We start from the raw sequence: 18,663 nt of genomic DNA, 5'->3' as shown, positions 1-18,663 counted from the left end.
TCTCACCAAGTGTCTAGACACAGCCGTGAACGGCCACATTCGGAATTTTTGGAGATTTTATGAGTGAAACACGGTAATATAACAAGGGTCGCAATGCAGAAATAGCACACATCAAGGAGTGGTCGAGTTTTTGTTTTTGAAATTGTGACAGCACACAAGGTAGGCCTAGCCAGGAAGGAGCTCGGGACGCCAATGTTTCCAACCAAACAGATTCTTTATTCAGAAAAAACAGCGGGTTTCCCCAAAAGAAAAAGGCTGAAATGCAGCACAAAAAGTAACAAAACAAACAATAAACTAAATGTATAAAAAATGGTAACTAAGGTCTGTTCTTACAAAAAAAATTTTCAGCCAAGTCTTTCTGTCAATCTCCTTCCACCTCTCCCTTCGCTTCTTCTGGTCGACTCTTATATAGTCCTCCAGGCCAGCTGTAATTAAGTTGCTTAAGCAGCCACACCTGGAGGAGTTGTGCGGCATGCTGGGAGGCGTAGTCTTTCAGCTGGCGGCCATTTTGACTGGATTCTTCATCTCGGGCCAAAGACTGTAACAGCCCTCCACTACTTGCCCCCGCGTGATGTCAAAAAATATTTACCCTTTTACGTTTCGTTTTTTTTTTTTTTTTCCCTTTGTTTGGATCGATTATATATCATCTAAAATGTCAGGGAAAATGTGAAAGTAACAGGGAAAAAAATACAATTAAGCGATAGTTATGAGGTAGATATCCGTGACCTAATTACAGACACTATTTTTTTCATGTAACCTAATTTGTTTAAAAGTTTAAAATATGCGGGTGAACAATTTTTTAAAGTTTTTTTTTTTTTAACTAAATACTCGACATGAATTAATGATTTCTAAGCTAAAAATGATAGGCATTTCCAATAATAAATATAGTTACTTACCTTCTTTTTATGGCAGGCTTCAAACAAAAGCAGTTGCATGGTGTCTGTAAATGGGTTCTCTAAATGTAGGCCTACACGTTAAAAAAATCTTCATATGGACACCTCTTTGCCACCCATCCTACGTGACCTGCAGCAGTCAGAGGGCACTTCCTTTCTTCCTAGAAGTCTGAATTTTTACCCATATTGTATGTTAATTTAACGTGTAAGATGAGTAGGCTACATATCTAAACGTTGATTATATATCGAAATTTAAATGTTGGGGGGAAAAAAACCTTCATTACCATACATAATTTGGATGTGTTTCAGACTATACGTCTAAGGAAAATTTAGACGTAGCCTGTATTAGATGTATATTACCAAAAATTGCTCAGTGTGGAATATACTGTGCTTATTATTTAATTGATTTGATTTTCTGTCATCATCCATATTTGACATGAAATGTTTGGTTCACTTCAGAGGTATTATTTCTCAGTTATCATCATTAGCTAATTTATCTTATATTTTTGCTCGTTCTTATTTTGATTTGTTCATTTTTTGGGGACACCTTTAGTAAAGTAGTCAATACGACTTTTACGCTTTAGCAGAGTATTGTTTTAAGCACGTATTTATATCTATTTCTACTTGCATGGCGTACTCTTTCCAACCATTGTGTAAGATATTGTTAAGCAAACATTTTTGTATGAAGTATAACACCATTTACAATTTGTCAAAACTAACACGTAATTACAGATTTGGTCCTTAGATGGCGGTAAACGAAGTGGAACTAAGGTTTTAACCAACTAATAAAAATAAAGAAGAATGCTAACCGCTAAGTGTGGCTTTTAAATGGCGTTTGATTGACTGAGCTCTTTTAAAAGTTGCCAAGGTTGCTGACAACTCGTTTTTCATTAAAGGTAAGCTTTTTCGTAATGACTTAGAACACAATGCCTTAAAGCGCGTACGTGTACAGATACACTGAATGCATTTGTAGTTTCATAACACAGCACGGGAGAAGTTGTGTAGGATAACTAGCATGCTTAATTTAGCTGCTAACAAGAAGTTGTACGCGACACAAGTCAATTTTGAAGCTGTCATGCGAAAAATGTCATTTTGATGTCGCCACTTTTTATTCATGAACTGCAGTCAAGCCAGCAGATGTTTGAATTTCCGTTGTCAAATCAGTTGACACTAAAATTAGCGCATTGGTAGAACCTCTCCAGATCAACTAGCTAGGCCAAAGAAGCCCCATTTATTAACATTATGTTTTATTATTTGGGTGTTTATGGCCTTGTAGACCTCTATTATTATCCGATATTTAACTCGCAGGCCAATTGTTGGGGGTCACCAGATTATTAGATTAATTGACGTGGTCATGTTCTGGTAAACATATATTATAAACATATATTTTTAGGTGAAGAGCGTTTATTAATATACATGAGAAAACAAGACATTTCATCTAATATTGAACTATTTTCAGTCAATCAATGTCTTTATTTTTTATTTACATTGTTGAAAACGGCCAACAATTGCATCTCAGATGTAACTTGGGGGGAAAAAAATACACTGCTTTCACTCCAAAAACTTTTAGATCTTATATACAGTGGAGAGAACAAGTATTTGATACACTGCCAATGGGAAACCACATTGGCAGTGTATCAAATACTTGTTCTCCCCACTGTATATATCTCACCTAAAAATGCCATTAGGCTTGATAACACATATCTCTTAAAAGTTAGGTGTTTTCCCCACGTGTTTCAATTGAATTTCTATTTGTGTCAAGCTATTTTTAAGTTCTAGGTAAGTTTTAAATTAATCTAAACTGTAAATCCTGATAGGATTTTGAGTTTTTGCAGTGTTCAAAATAAGTGAATGTACTGTATTGGAGCACATTAGGGACCAGTGCTACTTGGTGTTTATCCAGCAATTACTACTGAGCTAAAATTGACAGTTAGCATTATTAAGTTTTTATTTTACACCCTCATCACTCTACAACGCTATGTTTTCACAGATTAAATAAAGCCTGTATGTAAAACACGTTAGCCACGCATCGACAGTGGTCATAATTAATAGAAACCTAGCCCTCCGCAGGGCTAACGTTACGTAAGCGAGTGACAGTAACGTTAATCTTATTTATTAGCGCTTAGAAGTCTACTGCTTTAAGATGGCGGCTGTTTACTAACGCCGCTGACTCTGTCATTTCGCATCTAGTTCAACATACATGTGATCTCTATGAGACGCATCAGATGCTACCTGCTACCACCGTAGCATCATGCGGGCTAGTTTTTAGTAGAGGTGTGCATCGGCACTGCCCTCACGATTCGATTCGATTACGATTCGGAGGGCCACGATTCGATTCGATTCAATTCGATTAAGAGGGCCACGGTTCGATTCGGCAATGCATCATGATGCATTAAAGCCTGGGATGCATTAAAATGCTAAAGCAAAGCATATTTTTCGTGAATCATGAGGCAACACAAGCGGTCAGACATTAAACACCTTTTTATAGGCTCTTGTGTCATTCCTGGTTGTAGTCAAATGAAAATAGTAATATATATAAAAATAATAAAAAAAACATCACAGCATTTAATTAGTGCTTTGAATGAGACCAGGGCTTTCTTTTTTTTTTTACACACCGCATAAGTTTGGTCAAGTTTCCCACCAACCTCATAGAAGCCAAAATGTCTCCATATGCCTGCTTTCAATGTCTTTGGTGCGTCAATAATCTTTCGCGCTCCCTTTTTCTGCGTTTCAGCCATTGTTGTTATGTCTTTTCTCTCTCTCTTTCTCGATTGGCACTGCGCAATTGCGCATGTCTGTGACGTTACTCCCGTGAGGAAGCAGATTTGAGTTCCTCGTCCCCCCTGCATTGCTTGTACAGTAGCTCCCTCTACAGGTAAACATGAGAATAACAATACAAATGGGGAAACCAAATCCATTGCATCACCGGAAGATTTTTGAACGGACTTATATATTTTAATATGTGCTGAATCGATTCGGCTTGTAGCCCGCATCGAATCGCATCGTCCATGGCCCGCATCGGGATGCATCGCCGCATCGATTATTGTTGACACCAGTAGTTTTTAGCAACGTCGGCGTCGTTTGTAGTGGCTGTCGGCTGCAGTAAGTTTTTTTTTTAATTGCTTCTTCCTCTACGCGCGTGACATCAGCGCGTTGTCCCGCATTAAAAGTAGTCCGAGCAAAACGTGATGCTTGGAGCTGTCAAAATTAAACGATTACTCGAGGTGAATAAAATTACTCGGATCCGTTTTTAAACTCGAGTTACTCGATGTGCTCGAGTATTCGTCTCAGCTCTAGAATTCACAAAATTGCCCATGTGTCCCCTGAAAAATGGTTCCTTTTTAATTAACGTGCCCCCTTGATGAGCTTGATGTTAGAACACTACTTTCAATTTATAGTACCTCTTTTGAAATTGTTGATTAAGTCAGATAGATAGATAAACAGGAGAGCATACTGATCAAATCTAAAATGTAGCATTAATAAAAAAAAAATTGTTTTTAAGTATTGTATTTGAAAGTACAGTGGTTCCTCTACATACGAAGGTAATTCGTTCCAGGACCTTGTTTGTAAGGGTGTAACGGTACATGTATTCGTATTGAACCGTTTCGGTACTTGGTGCTCGGTTCGGAACGGAGAGGTACCGAAGAAGTTTCTGACGAAATATAACCCTTACTTTTCGAGGCTGTGAGTCGATCGGGTTACAGTTTCTTTGTGTAGATTATATTTACTCAGTCTTCTCTACTATAATGAGGACCAACACTGTAGGACAGTAAGAAACGTCAACGGCGCGACAACCTGGCCGCCGCAAGAACGCAGTGAAACACGGCCGTTAAAGTCAATCAGCCAATGCACACTAGTCGCAGTGCGACCGCTTGTTAGATGCGTCCCAGAAGCGGCTCAACACGACACACGCGAAAAGAACGGCAGAGTTTATTATTTGACGCGAGATGCGACCCTCCTGCGTCAATACTACTAGCTGGCAGACCAGAAGTCACTCGTGTAAAAATACGGTGGAGCCGGTCGATTTTCAAACTAATATGCAATCGATTCGTAACCCACTTTTCGAGTCCATCAGATCTCTTGAGTGGTAGATTGGGGCACAGTTGACTTGTCTTTGTTGATTTACTGCTGTCTTCTCTGCTATAATAATAACCAACACAGCCCCGTGTTGAATACAAAACCCTCCTACCACAACAAAACAAGTAGGAACGAATATTCACATAGGAACTAAAGTTATACAACATAAAATATACAATATAAATAAATACTACATCACATTTGTAAAAGACAAACACATAATAAAATAAATAATAGCCCATTTAAATAAATTAAAATGAGCTAAAACAACTGTATTTAAATAATAAAAATACACAGATCCTGCTTACACAATTAAATTGATTTCTGTGTGGCGCTTTAACTTGAGAAAATCCACCAATAAAGCTTTTGAAAACCGTTCATAAGAAAAAAATAATAATTTAGGCATTTCATTTGTAAAATACATGTTAAAATCTTTGTCATTGGCATTGCTTTTCTCTTTAGCACAGGACTTCTTTTTTCTTCTTTCTTTCAGAAAGTAAGCTGACCAATACGCGGGTTCTGAAAGGCAAATTGTTGTTGGATTATTATCTTTAAAGAGCATACGACACGAGAAAAAAAGTCTTAAATGGCATTATTATGTGAATTAGAATCATATTTTGAGATGATTCGACTATATACAACAATGTAGAAAAGCGCAGATGACGAGAAATTAGTTTTTTAATCTGCCTGTTCGCCACGCCTACCATTATAGGGCCAGGTGACGTCAGCGGTAGACTGGGCTCATCGGTTTTACTATTCAGCCCACTGAAGGGGAATTATTCAGAACGAGGAAAACGCGACGAAGAGAGCCGCAAAATGTCATTGTTTCAGTCTCTCTACTCCAATATTTTTACAGGATATTCTTTTTATCCAAGTATTTTTCCCCAATAGCTATATAAATGGCTTGAGAAGGACCAGTCAGCCCGTCGAGGGGGAACTATTCACAACGAGGAAAACGCGACAAAGAGAGCGGCAAAATGTCATTGTTTCTGTCTCTTTATTTCAGTATTTTTACAGGATATTCTTTTTATCCAATTATTTTCCCCAATTGCTAAATAAATGGCATGGTCATGACAAATAACAGTCTTGTGCTAAATGGAATATGAAATAATAAAAATGCATTTATTCAGGACGACATGGCAAAATTACTCCATAATGGTCAAAATGTCGACTTCACCTTTACTGTCGCACCTCCCGAACGATATTTTATGACACCTAAATCGGACATATGTCATTTCCCTTCCCCGGCTTCGGAGATTGTAAACAAACCAGAAGCCGTGACAGCTAGCCGACATGCTAACCCGAACCGAGTGATGTTTCAAAGTCTTCGAAGCGGAAAATCACACATAACTAGCCTGGATTATTTGACATGACGACCCGGTTGTCGATTGTCTTCGCGGATCGGCAAACCGCCCGGCGGAGAGCAATTTACAGTTCGTTCCCCGGAGGAGAGTGGCTGGAGTTTTTGTGCAGCTAACGTGCTGCTAATGAGCATGAGGAGAGCTTTTTACATGCCTATCAATGATCAAACGTAAGTAGTCCTTTATTTAAAGCAAGTTTGTAGTGTTTACTTTGTAATCGCTCTATTCGTATTTGACATAATACAAAACAAGATGTTTACTCACTTCCTCGTAAGTCCAATGGTCCCACAGAAAATATCCACGGTGAATGGGAACCTTTTGAAATTCCAAAAAGGCGCATGCGCCTCTCCCTCATACAGAATGATTTTTCTGCAGCCGTTTGGCTGGCGTGATGCGAAAAATAAACGTATTAATCCGCAAAATCAGCTGAATCCTTCGTCCTCATACACAACAGTACACTGTATAGTGAAGAGGACGTCTTCTACCGTACACGTCACAGCGCCCTCCTCCTCAATGCAAGACCGAAGCCGGAAGTCACTCATTTTCATGGCGCGGGATTAAAAAAACTAAATAAATATAGCGATCGCTTCCACAGACATCCAAGCGGTCCATATCATTCAGGGGCATAAAATACCGCGTGTATTATGAAATAAACATGCTTTTTCATGTCACATGCACTTTAAATACCCGCTACTTTTTGAACAGATTTCTAGCTTTGTATAGGCTACTGTTCCTATTGTTGAAAGCACAAAAGTGTGTAATAAGCAACTAGCACATTTATATTTTGCATTTTGTTTTCTTACTGTACCGAAAATGAACCGAACCGTGACCTCAAAACCGAGGTACGTACCGAACTGAGATTTTTGTGTACCGTTACACCCCTACTTGTTTGTAAATCGAAATGGTCGTATGTCAAGCTGGATTTTCCCATAAGAATACATAATGTTTCCATTCATTTGTAACAAATAAAAATCGTCATAATAATTTGATAATAATAATAATAATTCCTGTAATAATGTAACTAATCGGGTTCTAATGCGGCAGACTTTTTTTTTTTTTTTTTTGCTGTACCCAAACGCACCGCGCGGCTGACGTTACAGAGAGAGGAAGCGATGAGGTTCAGAGTTTACTTTCATTTTCAATGTTTTCTGGAGAACACCGTAAACCGCGGCGGACGGTAAGCGTTTTGTGTTGGATAAGTTCTGAAATAAATGATAAAAACCTGACTAAGCTGGTGATTTCTTTGGCGATGTTACCACAATAATAATCGTCACCTTAACTTATAAAGACTGGTGAACGATGGTCGAAGGAGGACCGTGGAGATGTATTGTTGTGCCAGTTCACGGATGCGCACCCCACGCTCATATTTTTCTGTAATTTGCATCATCAGTTAATGGTAAGCGTCACCTTTTTCTTTGTTTCACAAATGTACCAACCTTTTTGAAACTTCTGTTGATTTCACTCATAAGAAAATCCGCTGTGCGTTCGTCTGCGGTGCTGCCATGTCGTCGTATTTCGAGCATGTCGTCAGATATAGAAACAAATGACGAGACAAATTTTACGTCGGATGTCGCAAAGATCGTGTGTCGAAGCGATCGTATGTCGAGGTACCACTGTATGTTTGTTTTAAAATATGAATTATTTTTTTGTAACAAACATGCTTTATTTCAGCATAAGAACTCGACTCCAGAAATGCAGGTGGATGGAGGAGAGGAGAGGCCTACCATGCAGGGAGCAGCGGCAGCAGATTTACCTGCTCCGAAGCCAGCCTGGGCTTTGCTCGAAGAAGCGGGGCACATGAAGACAGAAGGGAATGCTTTTTATCGAGAAAGGAACATCCGTGCGGCTGTTGGCCGCTATCACCGTGCTCTTTTGCTTCTCCGAAGCATCGATTCTGACGTGCAGTTGAATTTGGAAGCATTTGGATCCAAGATGCCAACTCTTACATCTGAACAAGAGATACTATTGAGAGACATTCAAGTGGACTGCTTCAATAACATAGCTGGTATATTAAAATATGGCAGAGTGCAACTGGATAAAAGATATTGTTTATACCATAACACCTTAGTATATCGGTATAAAAAACACAGCTGCACACCATTTTGATACTATATTTGGACAGACACCGTTTCTCTTTTTCAGCCTGTTTACTTCAGAGAAAGAGCGTGGACTATGCTCGTGTCCTGGAGTATAGCCTGAAAGTGTTGAAGCGACGACCAGCTAACACCAAAGCATTGTACAGGGCTGGTGTTGCCACACTGGAGCTTGGAGACGCACAGAAAGCCAAGCAGTACCTGACACAAGCCTGCACGTTGCAGCCCAATGGTAAAATGCTTTGTAGATCTGCGCTCCATTTAATATATATATTATTTTTTAAGATTCCCAAAGGTGTTAAATATAGGGTCAGTCACATCAGTTAAAAATTGGTAGTTTTTCCCAAGTACTGTGCCCAACTGAACAGTAGTTTCTCTGTCCACCACCACAAGGAATCCTCTGTACCATAATCCACAATGATAGTACTGTATTCAGGTTTCCATGGAAATAAAAGTGAATTCCTTATCACAAGTCAGCGTGAAATGACATGCAAGTGTTTGCAAAATTTTTGAGAAATATTGTATGTTCTGCAAATTTCAGTTGGTTTTTTTTATATATTTTTTTAATTTAATATTACTCATGGCACAATCAAGTAATTCCTGTCTTTGGCCTTTTCTCTCACAGATGGAAACATCAAAAGGTACCTTCAGATGGTCGAGGAGAAGATTAGCAACGAGTTACTCCGGGAGAAGGCCATGTATCGAGGCATGTTTGCCTCCAGCACAAAAAGCAGCTCTGGAGAATAGGGTAATAAGACTGACACATTAAAGTGAGGTCACGGGCTGACCCAACCCGACACGTACTGCTTGGTAGAAATTCAGCTTTAGGTCACACCCTAATGAAGCCTCAACCAAGCCCACAGACTTTGTTGGATGCAGGCCCACTATACACTCTGAAATGAAATTCTGAACCATTGATGTCTTTTTTTTTTTTTTTTTTTGAGGTGAGTGAGGAGCAGTAATTGTACACTACCAGGTAATAGTTAGGACTGATTTTCATGCTTTTGATGAGAAACCATCTCTAATTTGTTGAATGAAGAAATAGTGTTCCCTAGCAACGGGAAGAGCATGTGTTTCTGCAGAGATCAGATGTGTTCACTATGAATGGGACGATACACTTAAACTCATGATACGATGCACCTCAGTACGCCAGTGTCACGAAATGATACGTCACGATACAATATAAAAAAAAATGTTAGAAAATAAAAGTTCAATTTAGTCCTTCTTAATTTAATTGGCAGACAGTGCTGCCATGGTGCCTGCCCCCACCATGAATTAAAAGCATAGCTTTCTGTTAATTTTATTTGGGATTTTTTTTCTGGGAGGAGTGATCATACTCAGTAAATCCCACCTATCTTCATATGTCTGCCAGTTAAACGATCCAATTGATTGAAGGCAGCCAGCTAGCCAATTATAAAGAGGGGCAGGATGCTTAAGGTCACAGTCAAACGGCCTCGGCGCATTGAAAATGCAGCGTTGGCGGTTAAATTAAAATGGATGTTAGTGTGAGTGTGTTTGTGTGGGGGTTCTACACAGTTCCACTTCTGATGCTGCCTTCACAACTCTGGGAAAGATGATTATCACCACTTGCTAATTGGTAGTTATGAGTACATCCTGTTCACGTGCTTTTGTTGTCGTAGCAACAGCAAACATTGATTTCATTTTGGTTTGTTATGTGGGCAAAACGGTTATAGACCTATGAATTCATTTACTACAATAAGAGATTGCATCATAATGCAAATGGTGAGTTTTTGTTTTTAACTGAATGTTTGAGCAACCACTTGGTTAAAAAAAAGTTTTATAATGTGTACACTACGTTTTGATGCTGGCATCAAAAAAACGTACAATTTGACGATAAATCTTCCTAAAAAACGTGGTTTCTTACCATTCACAATTGCATGTCCCCGCTCCACAATTTTTAAAAGTAAACAGTCGTCCCATCTCAGAAACTCTTGTATCATAATACAATATCAGTTTTCCAGTAGAAAATACGACTTGAGGTGGCGTGGTAGTTACCATAATTATGATATCACATGAGGGCAGCATAAGAGCCTCAGCACCTAACGAAGCCAGCAGTCAGCGGAGCAAGCAACAGCAGCTAGGGGTTGCAGCTGCTCTGAACGCCTCTACCTGTGTTTTACCTATCTCAATAAATGAACGCAGCACAATATCAACATATTTAGTTTGTTCTTTTTTTTTTTTTTTTAATGCTTTTTTCCCCTGCATATTTAAAGATAGCCTGCCTCTTGTTAGTGAGAAAAAAATGTTTCAATACCGTGCGAGTGGCTACGGAGCTGCCGTTAAGCCCAAGCAGAAAAAATATAGGTTTGACCCTCATTCCGTGTGTTTATGGTGATTGTTTTGTTATGTTGTACTGTGAGCATGCCACAGGGTGTCGCTCTTTACATAATATCATCCTGGAGAGCTGACTCTTGTATAAGCTAAATTGCTCAAATCATGTGGCAGTGCGTTCTACTCCGTATTTCGCGATCCTTTTTTTTTTTCAAACTTAATGCGTATTGTGACGTTTTCCTATGTCCGTTATGTTGTCTGGCATGAAGGGCAGTAACAAAGGCATTCCAATTCAGTCTTTTTTATCGTTACATTTTGTATTGGCAAACAATATTTTGTCCCAAATCTAGTGTTCACATTGCTGACTCTAAAAGCAAAGAGACTTTGGCAATCAAGTGCATTATAAACCAGATTGTTTTGTTTTATGAATTCTATTAGGGCTACCAACCCAATTTCAATTCACAAGGCTTGTATTTATGACACAGTGGATGTTTAGGTTGAGGTTTACTTTATTCATTGTCTAGTTGCACTTAACCACACTCAACAATTCATTCAAAGTCCTGAGCACATTCAAGATAAAAAGTTTGGTTTTGGTCAACGTTTGACCAGTATGATTGTACTTGAGAGGCAGGATTGCCAATAATAGAAAATATCAATTACACAATAACTGATCACTGAACTTGTCACAGAGCAGCATGCACAAAAGTCTATACGAATAAATTCATCCTCACAAGTTACAGCATTCAAGTCGCTGATGGTATGAGAGTGTTAACTGTCTTTTTACTATTAGTGTGATTTCACCCATATTAATACTATACATCATCAAAAACAAAGCAACTTATATATTGGTTTCCACACAGGTATACAGAATATTTATATGGATATTTGCATCAACAGATGCTAATAGTTCACATTTGCTCTTGTACACTTTTGGAACTTATTTTATATAATGAAAGATGCAGTGCAGTCTTAAGAGTTCACAATCTCTCTATTTTGGCTGTAACACCCTTTGGGAATAATACATTTATGGATCAATCAATCAATGTGCCTGAGAGGAACTCACCAACTAAAGTGTGGGGGTGGAGAACCTGTATTCAGTATTTCCTGTTCAGTACACCAAGCAGCTGAATTGTCACTTCTTCGATGATTTCTGTTTGAGACTTAATGACCTCACGGAGCCAAAAACTCTCCTCCCCAAATCCCTCAGCGATCGAGAACGTTGGAGAGGCAGTCTTGGTGGTGGGGACGGGGAAAAGGAGGGAGAGGAAAGAGGAGAGAGGGAGTGACAGCTGCTCTCAAAACTCTGTGAGCAGGAGAGATTAAAGAGACTCGCAGTAGATGAGAGGTGCTTGTCCTCCTTTGCACTCAGTGTTCTTTCACCCTCATCCCTGCTCACACTCATGGCACTTTGCGCCAAATCAAATGAGGAAACCCAATTTGACCTTCTTGTGGGCTCATCTTGGTTGCGAGGCACCAGCAAGCCCTGAGACTCACTCCTGAACAGGGCCCTCCTGGAACTCCTGACACTTGAGCTCCGTTTTTCTAAACCTTCCTTCTCCCTCTGCTTGGAGAAAATAGGTGAGCTTTCTACCTTTGGCATCTTGTCATGAGTGCTGGACACCACCTTTTCCCTTCTCTGTTCTCCCCTCCAGCTTCCTCCAATGTTCCTTGTCCATCCGTATCCATACTCCACCCTATCCATCTCCTCCCTCTTGCTCTGAGTGTCCTTTCCCCAGAAACGCCCCTCGAATGCTCTGCTAAGTTTGTTGGAAGTCTTTCTGCGTGATTGTGCTTGTTTGTCCTCCCACCAAGAAGCACCATAGTCATCCCTATTGGCATAATTGCTCACAGTTGCTGCCCTGACCAGTTTATGAGAAGCATGCTTCCCTCTATAGAGCCCATCTCCCTCAACCCTAGTCCAGCCCAAACCAGTCCCACCTCCTCCCCCACTGTGTCGAAGTGACCCACTCCTAGAATGGATGCTGACATATTCCGCAGGAGATGTCCTGGCGATGGTACGGGGCAGTGAACACTGGAAAGGGGCATCTCTTCGAAATACTGAGAGAGGAGTCCCTCCCATCGGAGAGGGTTGAAGAGGACGTGGAGGAGAGTGAGCTCTTTGTGCTGTTGTGGCGGTAGGGGAGGAGGGTGGGTCAGATGGGGAAGGGATTCGCTGATAGTGGCTGTGTGTGGTGTAAACTGAAGAGGGAGAATGGATGGACTGGTAAGGGTGAATCGGGCTGCTGGAGTGTGAGAGAGGAGGAGTGAGACTGGACTGAGACTGCGGAGAATGGGTGACGCTGAGAGACAGCTGCATTGGTCTCTGAGGGTTCGGGTCGGTCAGTCTAATGCAGTCATGTGGGTGCTCTGTGTGAGCTTTCAGGGGACCTTTATGTTTCTTCACCTCACTGGCTGCCTCCGCCCGAAAGCAATCGATGTCCATTTCCACTCCTTGCTCCATTAATCCAACCACAACAGCCCTTGACAAGCCAGACAGACGGGAGATTTCCCCCACCATGGGTGAATCTTCAATAAGCTTGGGACTGGAGACTGGCTCCTGCAGCAAGCTGCTGCGCTGGGAACCTGGAGCTGATCCAAAACTGGTACCAAACACTGAGGTGCCAACCTCATTTGATTGTCCACCTGTCCAGTCTAGTGATTGAGAGAAGGTTGATGATCCAAATCCAGAAGTTGCACCAGGACCTGAAGTGATCTCTAGAGAACTGCGGTGGTTTAGGGAGGTGGGACAAGTGGAAATTCGAGGGCGTGCACGAAGCGCCGGGCCAGGTGTTGACAAGGGTTGTGTCAGTACAGAAGAAACAGAGGTTGGAGAGTCAATCCCCAGATTTTGGGGTTTTTCTAATATTCCCCTTTTGGAGTTTAAACTTGGAGCAAGATTCAAGTTCAGGTTAAGGTTCAAGTTTATGTTTAAATCCTCTCCAGTCGCCGAGGGAAGGCTACCCAGGTTGATCGAGTTTCTAGTGGCATTTTTCCCAGTAGCGCTGAGGCTTACTTTAGCTGAGTTGCCCATAAGTGATTTGCACGGCGTTACACTACCCCCTGGCAGCGTAGAATGTGTACTACGGCTTTCAAAAGCAGACAGGGACTGTGTGGAACCGTGACTTTTACCAGGCGTGCTAAGGCCTCTGTATATGACTGGACAATGTGCGAGATCAGAACTCCGATGCCTGTATTGATGTGCTAGCCGAGAGATGTACTGCTCCAGCTGGGTCAGAGATGCCGGAGTCATGACCTTGTGATGTTGATGAGGCAAATTTTCAACACCGACACTTTCTGTTGGCTCATTAACTTGGTTTCCCTCAGTGTGTGGAGACGGAGCTCGCTCTTGCATCTGAGAGGTAAAAAGAGGACTCTGGAGGGCTACCGCATGCAATGGACTGGGGTATGAATACACCTCTTTTGTCCTACGAGATACAAGATCTTCACAGTAGCATGGGTCCAACTGGGGTCTTAGTGCATGGGAGGACAAGGAGACACGGTCAAGCTTTAGAAGGGAATAAATCAATGAATGGTTGTGGTCTGAGCAGAGATCGGACAAAAAGCTAAGACCAGATGCTTCAGGCTCACTTGAGACTGTAAAAGGAACAGAAAGAACATTTTATCCAGCAACTGCCAATTAAATATAATTTTCAACAATTATTTCTCACCTGACATTGACTGCTCCTCTGTTGGCTCAGCATCATTGCGTTGATTATTCTGTATTGTCTGTTGTACCACACAGTCTGACCATAAGATGTCAGTGTTGCTCACTGAACAAGGGACCTGCTCCCAAAGCTTTATGGGTCTAGTTGCCTGTACTAGTACTCCCTGGGCAGCATCACTGGACACTGAGTAGCATGAGTCGGACAGAGAGCTCCCACTCACTGAATAGAAACCTTTAAAACAAAATGCAGGTCATGCATGTTAATGTGCTGTACATAATCTTAAAACTAATGTTGATCATGGTGCGTTACAAGGTCAGCGGTGACTATTGACAATACATTTACAACTGGACTAACAAAAACAACAGATTCAAAACAAGCTCGGTAGTGTGACATTTCAGGCTCAGGAGGAAATAAAAGTCGACCACAAGAATAGGTCAACAAATAATTTCTGACCTGACGCTTTGACTGCACCTAATTATTTCCATGAATTCCAAATTGTCAAAACATAATTCTTGACCGTTTCAGTTCATTAGCACCCTTTATTGATGAAAAGTTGATATTGCAGTAATTTTTGCTAGAGACATGGTGTGCGTCTTTGTGTGGGAACTGTCCCTGGAAGCTTTCCATTCACGGATTGTAGGGATGCAGCTTTATGAGCAAGATCGATGAAGTATCATTTAAGATGTGTTTAGTAGGGTTGTTCCGATCATGTATTTTTGCTCCCGATCCGATCCCGTTCGTTTTAGTTTGAGTATCTGCCGATCCCGATATTTCCCGATTCGATTGCTTTTTTTTGCTCCCGATTCAATTCCAATCATTCCCGATAATTTTTCCCGATCATATTGGCAATGCATTAAGAAAAAAAATGAATAAAACTTTGTGAGTGCGACAATAAATGTCAGGGGAAGATGTTTGTTGTTATTATGAACCAATCTTTAAACCAAAACTAAAGACTCTGGATGAGTGTAAGACATTTTGTCTGTAACGTTTAAATACAATTAGAAAACGATTTAATTAAAAATTATATATATATTTAAAAAAGGCATGTCCCATATTTTTTTGCCGATTCCGATACTTTGAAAATGACGTGATCGGATGCCGATCGATCGGGACATCTCTAGTGTTTAGCCAACTAGGGACCATGGGGAAAAAAACTGATACGCATACAAACACTCAATACAGTTACTGCAGTTTAGTAGATTATTTTAGTAGTCGATTGATCGGTGAACAAGTTAATCGAGTAGGAGTGTGACAAAATATCGAAATGGCGATATATAAGGTTATCTATATGCTCCTGCAAGAATCAAGATATTGTTTTAAAAAGGTGTCAATGTCTTAAAAAAAAAAAGGAACCAACAAGTTGCTACCAAAATCTTCCACCATAATAGTGTCTCAGTTAACTCAAGGCTGCCTTGACTGTGCTCGACACCCATTCCATTTAGACTGGGAACGTTTGTTCATTCGAAACCAGAGCATTCAGTCAGATTTTCAGGGCATTTATAGGTCACTTGCTGTTGAGTTTGAGTCACTGCCTATTCATTTGGGTGATTACCAGGTCACTTCCTGTTCTGTAACACAAAATGAACAGGAAGTGACCCATAAAATACCCCAAAATCAACAGGAAGTAACTGAAAATTAACAAATAAATTACCTTAAATGGCCCAAAATTACTCATAGCCTGGCATTGGCTGCTACTGACGGCCATAGACGTTCAATCCGTTTGCAGTGGGAGGGATGACAGCGAATGAACAAATGTTCATTCGCTGCCACCCTCCCAGTTCAAATGGATTGGACGTCTACTAGTGATAAACACATTCCAATTCACAGCAGAAGCTTGTTTTTCTGTTTATTAGTTGTTTTTAGTATATCCTAGAATGATTTCATGACCAATGTATCGAGAATCGTTGTATCTCCATAATGTCAGATCATCGTTATCGTGAGCTTTGTATCGCAAACCGTATCGTATCGTGAGGTACCAAGAGGTTCCCACTCCTAATATCGATTAATCTGGTAAGGAACATAAAAAATTAAAATATCTCAGTTGAGCCTCAAACAGTATTAAAAAAAATGAGGATCTAAGTACAACAAAAGAAATATTGGCTAACTTGCATAGCAAAATTCTGCTAGCTTAAATGCTATAAAATGTTTTTTTTTTTTTACAATGCTCTTAACAAATGATTCAAACACATATTCCCACAAAAAGCTGGTAAATATATCTATAAACCAGGGGTCGGGAACCTATGGCTCGCGGGCCATATCTGGCTCTTTTGACGGCCGCATCTGGCTCTCAGACAAATCTAATTACAAAAAAAAAAAAAAAGCTTCGTTACACTCCTTTGCGCGTTGCGCAAAACGGCGACAATCCCTGGCGACTAGAAAGCCGGTTCGCAGTTATTTTAGTGGGAAAGTGGCAAACATACATGTCGTTGCGTCTATCTATCTATTTATCTGTCTATCAATCGCATTGGCAACGCAGATGAGGCAGACACTGATCGAGTGGGGTCACCGTATTTCGCTGTCAAAAAGAGCGGCCGATGTGCGCATATGCATAGTAATTTTCCTACGGTTTTAGTTTCGTTTTCCCCGCCAATTTTAGAAACCCTTTTGAGATGATGGCAAAAAGAAAAAAAAGACGAGGAGTATCATACTTTTCAGAGGAATTTGCCTTTGCGGCGAGAGCAGGTTCTGCTGTGTGTCTAATATGCAATGATAAAATTGCATCTATGAAAAGGTCAAATATAAAGTGGCACTTCGATACCCGCCATACTACATTTGCATTGAAATATCCGGCGGGGGACAACAGGAAGAAAGCATGTCAAGAGCTTCTTACAAAAGTGCAAGCTAGTCAGTAGCAACTCCGTGTTTGGACCAAACAAGGTGACTGGAATTCGGCTAGCTTTGCTGGCGCTTTAGCAATTGTGAGGAACGGGAAGCCATTCGCCGATGGGGAGTACGCCAAAGCATTCATGCTTGATGTTGCCAATGAACTTTTTAACGACTTTTCGGATAAAGACAAGATTATTAAACCGATAAAAGACATGCCCCTGTCAGCAAGAACTGTTCACGAACGTACCATCATGATGTCAAATCAAATTGAGGTAACGCATGAAGGACATAAATTTGGCTCCATTTTTTTCACTCGCTTTGGATGAGTTAACGGATGTGAGAAATTTATCACAGTTCAGCGTGATCGCAAGGTATGTTGTCGTTTACACACTTCGTGAGGAAAGTCTGGCAGTTTGGCTATGCAAGGGACAACAAGAGGGAAAGATTTATTCAAGTCCTTCATTGAGTTCGCTAAAGAAATCTACCAATGGACAAACTTGTGTTGGAAAAAACGTAGGATTCGTGTCGTTTCTTCGTGAACATGAAAAGAGACGTATCGTATAGACGTAAGTTTCTGAATGCCTGCATGACGCTTAACCTCATCAAGTATCAACCAGACTACAAAGCCATCAGCAGCACCAGAAGTCGCATTAATGGTGAGAAATACTCATTGATTAGCAACAGCATAACAATGTTATTAAAAAGAATTCGAAGACTTACTGTACTTTAAAAACGTTGAAATGACAAAATGCACACATTACTCGTATTTTTAGTTTTAAACATATGGTATGGCTCTCACGGAATTAGATTTTTTAAAATGTGGTGTTTATGGCTCTCTCAGCCAAAAAGTTTCCCGACCCCTGCTATAAACTAAATTACGAATGCTTTAAGAAAACATTAACTTCAAAAGTTGGTCTTAACGGGGAGCAGTTGGATTCAACCATGTGAAATGAGTTGTCATATTCACTGTTGCCACTTAAGGACAGTATTCACCCGAATCAATAAAACTAAATGCAAACACTTTTAAACCAAACCAATTCAACGCCACTTTAATTAAATGAATATTCAAAGCAACAACATTTAATTCGAACCTTTTTTTTTTTCTTTTTTTTAAACAAATTTCTTGAGTTAATCGATTAATCGTTGCAGCACTACTGCAGTGTATCAGTGCCCACATGGTTAGATTCCATTTGGCCTCTCAACACCATGAGGGTCAACAGCGGTAATGGTTCATAGCTTTGCTGCACAAATACTTAATCCAAATCCTCCATTATATGTTGGAATAATCAAAAGGATTTAAAAGATTCAAAAGTGATTCGTGACAGCCCTGGTGATGTCTTTAAACCAAGAAACCTTTATACATTTTGTTTTCATATGTTCCACTTTGAAGTGAAATTTACTTTTTTAAAACGGCAAAAGAGTTGTGAACAGGTGCAACTCTTAGAATAATGTATGA

The 18,663-nt window shown here is 40.3% G+C and overlaps 2 protein-coding genes across 2 annotated transcripts in view; one reads left to right on the top strand and one right to left on the bottom strand.

The window, feature by feature from the left end:
- Nucleotides 1-1,660: 1,660 nt before the first annotated feature.
- ttc9c (tetratricopeptide repeat domain 9C) lies at nucleotides 1,661-10,594 on the top strand. The gene is made up of 4 exons (XM_057850590.1): nucleotides 1,661-1,789; nucleotides 8,003-8,336; nucleotides 8,474-8,656; nucleotides 9,050-10,594. Exons 2-4 carry the CDS (start codon nucleotides 8,024-8,026, stop codon nucleotides 9,169-9,171), a joined length of 618 nt encoding a protein of 205 aa, XP_057706573.1. The 5' UTR covers nucleotides 1,661-1,789; nucleotides 8,003-8,023; the 3' UTR covers nucleotides 9,172-10,594.
- si:ch211-168f7.5 (uncharacterized) overlaps nucleotides 8,889-18,663 on the bottom strand; it is a 22,784-nt gene continuing 13,009 nt past the window's right edge. Inside the window, exons 3-4 of the mRNA XM_057850588.1 lie at nucleotides 14,385-14,612; nucleotides 8,889-14,310 (exon numbers count right to left, since the gene is read on the bottom strand). Of these exons, the coding sequence (XP_057706571.1) occupies nucleotides 11,849-14,310; nucleotides 14,385-14,612 (2,690 nt within the window). The 3' untranslated portion in view covers nucleotides 8,889-11,848. The remainder of the gene's footprint in view (nucleotides 14,311-14,384; nucleotides 14,613-18,663) is intronic.

Source organism: Corythoichthys intestinalis, chromosome 11 (assembly GCF_030265065.1).
Source record: "Corythoichthys intestinalis isolate RoL2023-P3 chromosome 11, ASM3026506v1, whole genome shotgun sequence".
Classification (NCBI taxonomy): Eukaryota; Metazoa; Chordata; class Actinopteri; order Syngnathiformes; family Syngnathidae; genus Corythoichthys; species Corythoichthys intestinalis.
The sequence above is the reverse complement of the archived record's forward strand: the minus strand, read 5'-3'. Positions and strand labels throughout refer to the sequence as shown.

Excerpts from the sequence above, each read along its gene's own strand:
- ttc9c (XM_057850590.1), top strand. The coding sequence starts at position 8,024 with ATGCAGGTGGATGGAGGAGAGGAGAGGCCTACCATGCAGGGAGCAGCG. Across the intron at positions 8,337-8,473 it reads CTGCTTCAATAACATAGCTG|CCTGTTTACTTCAGAGAAAG; the intron begins GTATATTAAAAT and ends TCTCTTTTTCAG. Across the intron at positions 8,657-9,049 it reads CTGCACGTTGCAGCCCAATG|ATGGAAACATCAAAAGGTAC; the intron begins GTAAAATGCTTT and ends TTTCTCTCACAG.